Genomic DNA, 12,730 nt, shown 5'->3' with positions numbered 1-12,730 from the left:
AGCATGCTTGTTTGTTGGTTGTTTTATTTTTCCTTACTAGGCCTTGAAGAGATCAGTTGTGGACGATAAGGCAGAACTTTGCTTCTTAATTTGTGTTTATCTGAATTTATATGCATCAAATATGTGATGCCACAAAGTATTAATAATGAAATAAAGTGTTTGACGTTTTCAACAAAATATATGTTAGTATTACTAGGTAAATATTGTTACTAAATAAATAATATTATTACTATTACAGTATATTAAAGCCAAATATGGCTGTTATGTGTTACTCTTATTCGATGTTCAAAAATGTTTATTAGAAATAATAAATTTATTTATTATATCCCTGCCTAAATCTTATAGCAAATTGGCTTATGCAAAAGTTGATGATATATTTATCTAAGGCATACCATATATTTATTAAGGCATGGTGGTATACACGATTTTCTACATGATTCTCCATCAAAATGTAGATTGGTTAAGCCTAATTCATATTGTGTGGGAGGACGGAACAATTTATGTGATTTTTTTATTATGTTTTGGTAATAAAAGTCTTACAACAGTTTTCTATTGAAATTTTAATCCATAAGAAAAATAAATTATATACTAATTCGATTTAATTGTACAAAATATATCCTTTAACCTATATACGTCCGTAAAATAAGAGTTTATACCTGTGTACGTAATTATTAATATTATATTATTAAATTAAAGAATATTTTAACCTGAGAAACAAATAAAACACTTAAATTTTTATAAGTCTCTGGGGCAGTTTACGTTCATATTTTGTTTTTTACAACATATATAGAGAAAAAAAGACACACTTATTAAAATAAATAAATTGACATTAAATAGGTATGTTAATATTCAACAGCCCACACACAGAGATTAGCTTAAACATTCCGTTAACCAATAAAGCCTTGGAGATACCCACCCGTATCAACTTTTGTGATCCAGATTGGTAACTATTTACATTAAAAATTTTATCTAAAAAAAATTTACTGTATTTTAATTTTACTAATAAAATATATAAAACACCTAAATGTAAGTTTTTGTCCAGTCTCCATTTTAATATAAATGGTATATTAAATCAAATATTATTATAACACTTCAGTTGAACAATTGTAATCTGAAAAAATATTTAGTAAACATTGACTTAAAGGCAATAAGTAATAAATAATAAATTTTTATTATAATTAAAGATCAACCCAATGACTTTTAAATAAATTAATAATATTGCGCAACTTTTATCACATACGCCTGACGTGAACGCATAGACCGTAGAAAGGAACGCGAGTCGCAACCAATAGTAAACAAAGACTCGTGCTGTAGTGCTGCGTTTAACGTTAATTTAAAATTACAAAAACAATCGAGCTTGCGCGTACATCGAACGTGCCTTCCTACTCTGCGATGTTTTGAATTTTCGAATATTTATTATCAACGTTTCGTGCAATGAAAAAATAATAAGAACAATATGATAATGTGAGAGTGTTTTGGCTTTCGTAATATGTAATGAGACGTGATATCGCCAACAGGAAATCCTGCAGGAAATGAAGACATACAAGTTGCGAACTTGTAGACTTTTAATTTAGTTGCCTTTCGCGAAAATCATGGGGACATCGTTTAGAGAGCTTTTTAAATTGTACGACTTGATTCAATGTGGGGAATCAAGGTGAAAAAGCGTTCTACAATTATTCTAGGATTCTTCCCAAGCTATGGAAAGGCATTGCTTTATAATCTAATTATTTTTGCAGTAATGTGGAGCGGTACCTGAAGGAAAATTCTATTGATTTAAATATTATTTTACCATGCAAAGGTATAGGAGTTTTACATTTAGCAGTGGGCATAGAACCATTAGAAAAGTCCAAAAAATGCACAGAAATGATCCTGAAATATGGCGGTGATCCTAATATTGTGTAAGTTTTTATCATACTCTTTTATATTAAACCATTATTGTTACTTGTAGTATTTAAATTTAACAAACAACTAAATATTTGGGTGTAATAACAATAATTAAAGTAACAACTTTGGAAGTATATTTCTAGGGTTTTATTTAATTTGTTTCCATAATTATTTCTAGAAATGAGGATGGACTAAGTCCGGTCCATATAGCAGCAATATGGGGCAGAGTGGAAAATCTCAAGCTACTTATTGGTTGTGGTGGAGACCCATCTCGAAAGGATATTGATGGAATATCTGCTTTTGACTATGCAGCCAGGGAACAACAATGGGAGGTTTTTGACTATCTACGTAATGTGGTTGATGTAACAGATGACTCATTTGGATCACAATGTGCTTATACGCTGGATTTAGGTAAGTTGAATTTAAAATTTAATAACTATAAATGTATAAATAGGATGAACTAAAGGAAGGAAAACTGAACTATAATAAATTTAAAAAGTTTGGCAGTAGAAGTGTCCTTGCCTGCTTGTCCATTAATTTAATTGATATTCAAAGTTAATAAAATATTTGTTAAAAGTTCTGTAAAAAGCTTTATCTTGGCAGAAAAAAATACTGCTTATCTGTCTTCTATAAAACTTCACTTATTCAAATTGAAACTTTTGAACAATATAAATAAATATCTTGAACTTAATTACAATTAATTATTAACTTACAATTATTATAAGTGGAAATTTGTTACAATTTTTAAGCAAATTAACCAGGCACCAAAACATTCTAAAACTATTTTCCCCTTAATTGGCAAAATTTTACTTTATTGCACAAAGAATTAAATCAAGGTGAACCTTGATTAGATGAATCTAAAGAACAAAAAAAAGTTTGTAAAATTTGATCTTAAGTGCTAATAAAAAAAATTAACCTTTCTCTGATTAGATTAATTTAAAGGTCTGAATGAAATTAACCTTTCTCCGGAAAGGAATAATTTCTTCCACTTATTACATCTCTGTATAGAATGAGTCAGAACAGGTGCTCTCAATCAAGTTTAAATGCATGCAGCTTGTGCCATAAGAACAATAAATAGCCAGATGTTGCAAACATGCACCTGCTAATTTCTTATACATTCCTGGTATATTTTTATTCTTGTTTATGATGATATTTTGTTTATGTTTGTTATAACTCAGAGTCCCTTCCTTATAAAGGTTACTTAAGTTATCTACACAAAGGTAAATAAGTTCACTATCAAATCGGCATGGTATTGTTAAGGAACAAAAAATTTTTTTTACATTTCTTATTATAAATATTAGATTTTTTATCTTTGGTATTTTATGGCAATAGTTTATTATATTTTTGTTCACATTTAATAAAAAAATTCCCGTGCGCTGTTAAAATTTAAATATTAATTAAATATTTATATACGAGACTTTTAATGTTTGTTAATTGATCGTTTGTATATATGTAGTCCCGAAGTGTCCACCCAAACGGAGTTGTGGACCAAGTGACTGGTGTTTTGTTTATCTACCGTGAGAGAATAGGTATTTCGTAAGATTATGTATTCATAACACTTATAAGCATGAGTCACGATGTAGCAAAGTTTCACGAGACAACTTCCTTTGTGCAGGAATAAACACGTTATTGCGGGAAATACTGCATTCTAAAGCTTATTATAGCGTGGCATTTCGCGAAAGTTACGTATTTAGTTCACTTCTCACGGTTTCGATTTCCTAACGATAAGGAATTAAAGATAGTGTCAGTAAAAGTATCTATTATCAATTCCTAACTTAACGCAAAAAGCAAATCAAATTAGTTCGTAATTCGTAAGTTGGTCAGTAGTTTAGGCTGTATCTGTACCAGGTGTTTAGAAACATTAAATTAATTCTGACCTTTTTGAACCTGTCCAGCCCAAATAAAATCGCTGAGACCACAGATGCTAGATGTTTAAAATAAAAAAAATAATACCTCGGATAATTATGCAATACATACGAATTACTTGATAAAAGTAAAACACGATAATATAAAATACGCAAGAGGTCCTTCAACCTTCATTCGACGCCCTTCGGTTACGGTTCGATTCCCTCGAAGCAAAAAAACATTGATTGCTTGAGTAAGGAGCACATAGGTATCATTACACGTCTCTCTTTACGATAAGTTTAAAGTTACAACACACAACTAAAAACATATGATACGCACCACCACTATGTGGAACCAGCTGCCCACTGAAGTATTTCCGAACCCATTCGACTTAGGGTCCTTCAAAAAAGAGCGTACCAATTCTTAAAAGGCCGGCAACGCACTTGCGAGCCTTCTTGCAATGTGAGTGTCTATGGGCCGTGGTATCACTTAACATCAGGTGAGACTCCTGCCCGTTTGCCTCCTATTAAATAATAAAAAAAATAAAAGAAACTTTGTGGATTACATTGAAATTAACGCTATTTATCTACAATTTATTATTTACTTTATTTCACCTAATACGATAAATAATGAACAAAGATAAATATACCTTATTATATACAGTATAATTATTTACTCGAAGCAAAAGAGAAACGCAAACAAAACCAAAAGCTCTGAGGAAGTTTGAATAGTGCTAACATCTATATTACACGCCTTTTGAGTTTGAGGCAAACACGTGAAGTGCTTAAATAAGGCTTCGCTGGATATACCTTTAACTATATCATTCAAGGTTGATTTTATTTACGTTTTGTAATAGGTACCTATTATAAATGTATTAGTTTTCATTTAAACAGTGTCTTTTTATTAAAAAGATATCAATTATACTAATCCTTCGTTCTAATAAACTCCGTTCCGGTTCAAAATTGTAATTGATATTCAAGTCAAGGCTTTTTAATTAAAAATACAATTTTACTGAACACGTTTTTCGATTAGATAGATATACCTAGATTTGTTTCATTCACTCCGGAAAACATAGCACTTTTCTTTAGATGAAGAAAAGTTTTTGCATTTTCAAAACTTGGAAATAATGAACCAATCAATTTGACCGATTGACCACTTAGAATGGTGTAGGTGGAATACATTCATTAACGAACTATTAATAAGACGGCCCCCGCAAACATTGTGATTACGTTATTAGAACTTTATTATAATACATTCTTGTGCAATTATAAAATCTGGGAGCTGTTACTTACTTTAAAATTGTTGCTGGGAAAAACCAACTTTTTGTCCTTGAAATTGGCAAAAACCCAAGCGCATTAGAAATATTATGTGTTTTAAATATATGAAAGTTTTTCCTTCCTTATGTTTGTCGCTTGTTAATTCCCCAAATTTTTATACATATAATCAATATGTACATGTTAACACACACAATATTAACGAATTTGATACTAGTAGTTTAATAAACAACAATATGACTCGAATTTTACTAAGCGATGTAAAGTGCAAACACTCGTTCGTGCCTTTCTTAGTTCAGAGGTATATTCCTAATTAATTTGTGTTATTCCAGACAAAATCCTAGTGACAACTGACCAAGTAGTGGCAGAGTATGAGCCAATAACAGATGACCAGCTCAGCCGTATGAGCATACGAAAGTCTGAAATGGTTCGCGACTGGTGTGATAAAAACACTATTACTATGAATAAATTATATCCCACAATACTTAGCGAGACATACCTCTTGGACCACGAGTCTGAGCCCTGGCTGGATGATTTGACAAATGACCTAGATGACACTATCAATACATACAAGACCTGCAAATCTAAAGACATTCAAATTAGCGGCATACAGCCTCTAGAGCAAACTGTAGAGAATACACAAAGCACAGAGACAAAGCAGCGGCTCAGTGTCTATAAAAATTTCTCGTTACCAGGATCTCCGAACATAACACATATCAATTATCATACTAAAAGTAGTTTGAAAAAGAAAGATCTGTTTCGTGACACCCGGGAATTGGACAAAGCAATGATAGTGGTGCAAAATAAAACAAATGAATGGCTCTCGTGTGAGGAGAAAAGAGTTTGTAATACCAGGAGATCATCAGCCAGTAGCGGTGTCAGTAGCAACTTCTCTGGAAGCATAGTGTTGGCAAATGTCCATGAAGATTTCAAATACGAAGACAAGGAAGAGGATGTTGTGCTGATTGAAAGGAGGGTCCGGGTTTCGCCTATTGTGTAAGTATTACTGAATACTACGTTACTTGTATGTTTGTGTAAATTTTAAAGTAAGACAGTGTTTATAGCCACGTAAATTAGCAAGACAGATTTAATAGATCATATATAAACGATTGTACGTGCCAAGGCAGTAGATTTTGCTCACTCTTTCTTAGTTTTATAAGCGTGGCGATTTCCTAAATAGTCGGAGTTACGCCCCGAGAGTATAGCCAGACGTAGGCATTCTCGTTAACGATCACGTTGCATAGCAATTAACTAAATCATGGGAGTTACACCCCGAGAGTTTAGGCAGGCATAAACGTTTACATTGCATTAATTCGTTACTTAGCAATTAAACAAGATTGAATACCATAAGGATGATGCAAGGTCAAAAGTGTTGAATCTTTAACATTAAATTATGACTGAAATAAATCGCGTAAATTGCCTCTACGAACTTCGTTGCGCCAATTTTTTAGTTAGCCTAGTTAATAGCTACATATAGAACATTTAGATATGTTCTGTATGTCCCCATAGAGACTTCACGTTCAGAATTAAAGAAAAAGAAAACAGGATTTAAGATTTCTCCGCGCAAGTTTTCCAAATTTTCTATCCATAGAAACTTTCCTCCGAGTTCAAAGGATTAATAAAATTTAACTCGAATTGGTCCAGCGTCTTCCAACTTAGCAACGTATTTAAATTACATCCGTTTCATTTTTCTAGATTTTTAAAAAAATGTACGTACATAAATAATTTTTTATTTAGGTTACCAATAGAGGAAGGCAACGAGACATCTCCAGACCAAACAATTCTCTCAGTCGCTTCCTCTCTTCCACCATCCATGGACTATGACACGGACACACTCAGAGCCGAATTGACAAAGCTAGGATTCAAACCTGGACCTATACTTGAAAATACAAAAACGCTATACTTGAAGAAACTACACGCATTGAAGAAAAACCCTATAATATCCAAACGGAATGAACAAGGAAAATGTAAGTTAATTCAAGTTATTTTTACTACGTGTACTTTACTTTAAGAATTAGCAACATGTTGGGACCAGAATAACACGATTCGAACTTGGGGGAAAAATTATTCCTTATAACTTTAGTTTTGATAAATTTATTATTTTTGAAACCAAATAAAAAAACAGTTGTCCTATACGAAAATGACATTTTTGTACAGAATTAAAAAAAAAACAAGTAATACGTAAACGTATTTGTGTTTTTTCTAAACCAAAAACATAAGATGTCCCTGGGTATGACAAGATGTCATTAGTGATGCCAGCGATCCTACTACATAACATTCTCCATTCCAATATTGAGTTTTCGTACATAATATATAGATAACATTATCGAGGTTCCAATATTCATATAACATACAAGTTAGTATTAGTTATCCCAGCATAGGTATATTATGTTAAGAACTTTTTTTAAGTAAATCAAAAAGGTTAAATATAACTTGAGTTTTCTGCTAATATAATTTGACAATCTGTCAGTTTTGTAATATTTTGTAAATATAATTTTAGATATATTTTACTTTTTATACATTTATTCAATGACGATAAAAAAAATTACAAGTTTTAAAGCTTTGCTTTGTTTTAAAGGTATTTTTTACATAAAATTAAGTATTACACTGTTGAATGTTGATATTAGATATAAACGAAAAAACGCAGGTGATTCCAATACAAACTAGAAATATTTCATTGAGAATCAAACCCCGATTCTCAACGATAAAAAATAGTTAATTTAAAGATAAATAAATACATGTATTTTTGTTATAGCATATAGCGTTGAACTAGAAAGATCTCTTCGGAACAATGATTGGATACAGAATTTATCTCCATACATAGAGTTAGAAAACAAGGCAAAAGTGGACTTTTTGAATCCGAACAAAAAGTGGAGGGAAGGCACAGCTAAGACCTCCTTTACCTACCTATTACTTGACCCACGATTGACGAACAACCTTCCAGGGCGAGCTGGTCAAATTGACCCACATACGTCGTGGGTCACATTTGTGAACTCAATATTTTATGTTGGAAAAGGTAAGTGACAAATAATATAAGAATGTTTTTTATAAGTGCGTCAGGCACACACAATTATAAGATAAACACAACATTTGCAGTAATCAATTATGCACAAGACACGGAGGAATATTACAAAAATAGAAAAGAAAATATCAATTTCCTCAAGTAATTTTGATTTATTTACCAAAAAAATTGTTTACTCCATTGCCCGTCGATCCACCACTGAACGTTTTTTAAGGCTGTTTTTGCCGCGCACCACCACTTTGTGAAACCAGATGCCCACTGAAGAATTTCCGAGCCTTCTGGCAATGTCTGAATGTCCATGGGCGGTATCACTTAACATCAGATGAGCCTTCTGCCCGTTTGCCCTCTATTACATAAAAAAAAACTAAATATTTTATGTCCGAAAAAGTTCAAAATTCTGGAAACTTTGCCATTGTTTCTAACGGAATAAATATATTCGAAAAACTCCATAGGGCTTGGTAAATATTTAAAACAGTAATGTAAAAACTATGCAGTTTTAATTTTATCCTTGCTCTATATAGATTATATAACAACTTCAATATATTTAACAACATATTGAAGTTGTTACTTTAAAGGTTTATTGGTACGTAGAAGTTAAGGAAAGGCCAAATATTTATTCATATAAGGAAAAAGTTTGCATCAGGTATTTTGAATAATTCAATAAATGGAATTTCAAAAATTTATCAGTATGAATAAAATAATTTAGAAATTGTTATGTTTATTGTATAACAATATTATTATTTATGTCAAAAGGGGCCGTTCAAGCACTAATGGGGTGAGAGAAGGGGTCTTTGATTTTCTTATTTGTTGATTACATCAACAGTAATTATTTTCTTTTTTACACATATTACCCACACATTGTCTATACTTGAAAATGAAATGTATTTTCGAGGATTCCGCTAAAAATATAATTGCAGTACATCTGCTTACGTAATACTTTATAAAGTTATATGGCCTGGTAGCAATTCGAATTAAATTTATAAATATATTTCTTTTATAATTACTATGGAGAAACGTAATTAAGAAATAAAAATTAAACAGTAATTTAGAAAAAAATCCTTTTTTATTTAATTAATAATGGTCGAATGTATTGAGGACTGATTATGATATACAAGTATACCTATAAACGTTTTTGATAGCTTATCAAATGAATTGTATAATTCAAGTACAATGTCAATATAAGATAATAATGATTGATAATCTTTTAGTGACATTGTAAATATCACCTGATAACATTTTATTTTATCGATAGATCAGAAATTAGTCATTAATGTTTTTAAAAATTGTTCTTTAAATTTTTTCCAGGTAAACGATCCCGCCCCTACTCACACCTCTACCAAGCGTTGACTCTATGGAAACGCGACTTCAAACAATCCAAAGACAAGAAAGTCCAACACATTCTTGATATATGGTCAGACCAAGTAGGTGTTATATGTCTACATATATTCCAGAATGTTATCCCAGCTGAGGCGTATACATACGAAGCCTCAATGATAGATGTACTAGGGTTGCAGAACTTGAAGAATCTTAAAACTGGCAATTACTATGGAGTTGCAGCTTCATGGCCACTCAAAGAACGCCGTATGCTAGGCTTGTATTTATTGTACAAAGCTATGAATATCTTTCTGAGTGAAGGCGAAAGACAGTTGCGACCGAATGATATAGACTGATAATACACGATCTCCGCAGTACCAGTGGTACAATATTAAATTTAGAGTGCAATTTCGTTATATTCATAACGACTTGTCTTATTTAAGATAGATGTAAACCTTCCTTTATCAATTAACTTGTCGGGAGTTTTTAGTCATAATTGATGTTCTGTGAAAGTAAATTTGACATTTCTTCTTATTCTTTGATTAAAATTCATATTTTGAATTTAGAATCCGTACGAAGAGTAGTATATTATCTATCTGACTCAGTTACTTTCGGTTGTAATTCAGTATTACGTATTATATAATAATTGTCTTGCCCTGTAATTTATATTAGTTTTAAGATATATGTACCTTTACCTGTCTTACAAATAACAGCCAAAGAAACCCTTCGACTGATTTATTGGATTAGGTTAAGAGATATTTTTAGCGTTTTTAGTGGATTGTATTTATTTTATATGTAGAATTCGTTTATTACCAAAATACTTAGCATTGAGAAAATTATATTTTTAGGTTGTGATTTTTATATTCGATTAAGTCTACCATTTACTCCCTTAATGAAATTATTTCTCAGTATTTTCTTAAGTTATTTATGCTTTTAGCATTAATTTATAATTCAACTAACATAAGTTACCTTTTTTAGATTTCTTTTAATAATAATTTGTGATATGTTACTAACACTCGTACATCTTTGACTAATCAAAAACCAATGTTCGCAGATTTTTGGTACTTTTTACAAAACGTTTGCCCACACAAAAATTAATTGCTCTGTAAATAGATATCTTTAGATCAAGAATGCGATATCTACAAACGAAACACAGGAGGACCGTATTCTAAAACGCGACTCAAATCTAGCCTTCAGAACTGTCAAACCATTTCTTCTCTATGAACTTTTTGACAGCACTCAAGACAAGATTATGACTGGAGATGTTTTATGATACGAGCCTTAAATGATCTTATTATAATGCGTGGCTGAGTGAGACATTAACTAGAATTTTAAATTTGACTTCTTTTAATATTTGTATTTAAAGATGTGTTCTGCGCTCTGTAGTTTTTTTTTATAATCTGCAGCATTACGAGCTGCATCCTAGCGTTCTCTATGGTTCAAACCAGCCAGTCACGCCTTGGAATTGCTTATCTCCTAGTCACATTGCATAATATGCACGACAATCTGTATTATCAGGATTAATAAATAAAACACTATATAAGAAATAATTTATTTTTATTCCTTTTTAACGTCTCGAATTTCTTTTCTAAGAAAATCAAAATTTGCTTTAGTTACATGAAAAAAATACACAAATGTATATAATCGATACTATAATACAACGCTCTCTGTGCAACCGATTGGTACAAAATAATGAAAGCATAGACAACGTGCCCAATCATTAAATATTTCAGTCTATAACAATCAATGCACCGCGTTGTACGAGATCATACATTTTGAATACACGAAAATTAAATTCACATTTACTCAAATCACTGGTTAAAACATAATTTAGGCCACTAAGTTTATTTTCAGAAACAGGTACAAGCGTACATTGACTAAAGTTGAAATAGCGATTGGAGCTCCACAATCGCCTCCAACACTGATGATACTACGCTTAGCGTAGGAAAGCAAAGGCAGGACAGAAATTGTATCATTAAATTGTCTAAAATCGGAAACAATTGTATAGCTCCCAACTATGAAATATAACTACATATTGAAATGCAAATCGGCGTGTCACAATCGCCTATTCTTAATATTACCAGTAACATTTATACGTGCCAACAAGACAACAATGTTTCTAGGAAGAGTTAACGAACACAAGGCTGGGCCCCGGAAATTGCAAGTCGACCATAGACCAGAGAGCATAATTTAATATCTATAGGCAGTTATTGTGTTTATCTGTATTATCTAGCAGAAGGTGAGAATTAGTACGATAGCCTTTCACTGTGAGCCGAGTATAACGACTAATTAAACTATCATGAATGTTTAAAGCTTACAGGTTAACAATTACAAATCGCATTTTTGTATCACATAGGTCATTGTTCTTTACTACACCTAGCTCTATCAGAACCCCGACTGATGCAAATGGAAGACTGTTTTAACTGAATATTCAGAATAAGAATTTTATCGATAAAAATAACGTTGCAGAAAAATACAGTCCTTAACTATGGTGCACGGAAGTCATAGAACCGCTAATCCCTCGTACGAGATATCGAACTATATATTATCATTAAAAGCCAGACATACATACGCACAGCGTCACACTCCACGGTCTATAGGTTGCTCTACGTTAATACAATATAAATAGTCATTCATCGGGTAATTTGTGCACTCTACGACTCGATATCATCACATTGACGCCTTTAAAATTACACTAATATTAATTATACATCTAGGTATGTTTCCATTTGTTTGTGGAATGCTCATAAATAAAGATCTTAAGTTTCGGGGGCTTCAAATTTCAGTACAATGCCCGGTATTCGATGTTTTTACAATACGAAACACTAATAGGTAATTTACACGTTACACTAATATGTACAAAACTAGTTTGTGCATTCACTAGTCGAGAGAGTCTAAGCGCACACACCGTCCTTCGGTACACATCCAGAGTCAAGCACTCGGGTAACTATCAGTTCACTCACATTCAAAGCACATTTTCACACGAGATCACAGTATTTATTATGGCTATTGGCATAGATAGTTCACATGTCCATCGACTTCACTATGTTTAGTCCACTGTCACTGCTACCCGGGAGGGTAGTTGCGAAATTAGTCCAATTTGTCGCACGACTACCCTCATTTAGGGGGAGTCGGGAAGGAGTTGACGACCGCCTGCGTGCTCGCTAGCACGGCCGCTGCTGCAACACACAATCCTGTATTAGAGCGATTCTACTCATCTCTTTCCCGAATGCTATCTTTAGCGTATCGCTATACTTGCGCGGGACTGTGCCGCTTATCGGCCTGATGCTATCGAGCCCCTGCAACCAATCACACCGAGTTAGCGTCGCGAGCCACGGAAAAGAAAGCATTCGAGAAATAAACAACTCTATCCAAAAGAAGGTTGGGAAAA

At 32.3% G+C, this 12,730-nt stretch overlaps 2 protein-coding genes across 8 annotated transcripts in view; one reads left to right on the top strand and one right to left on the bottom strand.

Moving 5' to 3' along the window:
• The first annotated feature begins 1,279 nt into the window (after positions 1–1,279).
• LOC125052629 (ankyrin repeat and LEM domain-containing protein 1-like) lies at positions 1,280–11,783 on the top strand. The gene is made up of 7 exons (XM_047653616.1): positions 1,280–1,654; positions 1,737–1,898; positions 2,063–2,295; positions 5,336–5,999; positions 6,741–6,970; positions 7,759–8,019; positions 9,331–11,783. Exons 1-7 carry the CDS (start codon positions 1,593–1,595, stop codon positions 9,693–9,695), a joined length of 1,977 nt encoding a protein of 658 aa, XP_047509572.1. The 5' UTR covers positions 1,280–1,592; the 3' UTR covers positions 9,696–11,783.
• The window catches only part of LOC125052251 (zinc finger protein 608-like), an 83,791-nt gene continuing 81,940 nt past the window's right edge, over positions 10,880–12,730 (bottom strand). For 5 of the 7 annotated variants that reach the window (XM_047653010.1, XM_047653341.1, XM_047653259.1 and 2 more), the window contains one exon: positions 10,880–12,518. In XM_047653010.1, the coding sequence (XP_047508966.1) occupies positions 12,461–12,518 (58 nt within the window). In that variant the 3' untranslated portion in view covers positions 10,880–12,460. Of the gene's footprint in view, positions 12,639–12,730 lie in introns of all 7 variants that reach the window. The other 2 variants (XM_047653418.1, XM_047653501.1) reach the window with 1 other exon arrangement.

The sequence above is a fragment of the Pieris napi genome, chromosome 1 (assembly GCF_905475465.1).
Source record: "Pieris napi chromosome 1, ilPieNapi1.2, whole genome shotgun sequence".
In the NCBI taxonomy this organism is placed as follows: Eukaryota; Metazoa; Arthropoda; class Insecta; order Lepidoptera; family Pieridae; genus Pieris; species Pieris napi.
This window is presented reverse-complemented; position numbering and strand designations above follow the sequence as displayed.

Bases quoted from the DNA above. Each gene is read 5' to 3' on its own strand.
- LOC125052629 (XM_047653616.1), top strand. From the start codon at position 1,593: ATGGGGACATCGTTTAGAGAGCTTTTTAAATTGTACGACTTGATTCAA. The intron at 1,899-2,062 runs GTAAGTTTTTAT...AATTATTTCTAG, and splicing joins GGCGGTGATCCTAATATTGT to AAATGAGGATGGACTAAGTC. The intron at 6,971-7,758 runs GTAAGTTAATTC...TTTTTGTTATAG, and splicing joins ACGGAATGAACAAGGAAAAT to CATATAGCGTTGAACTAGAA.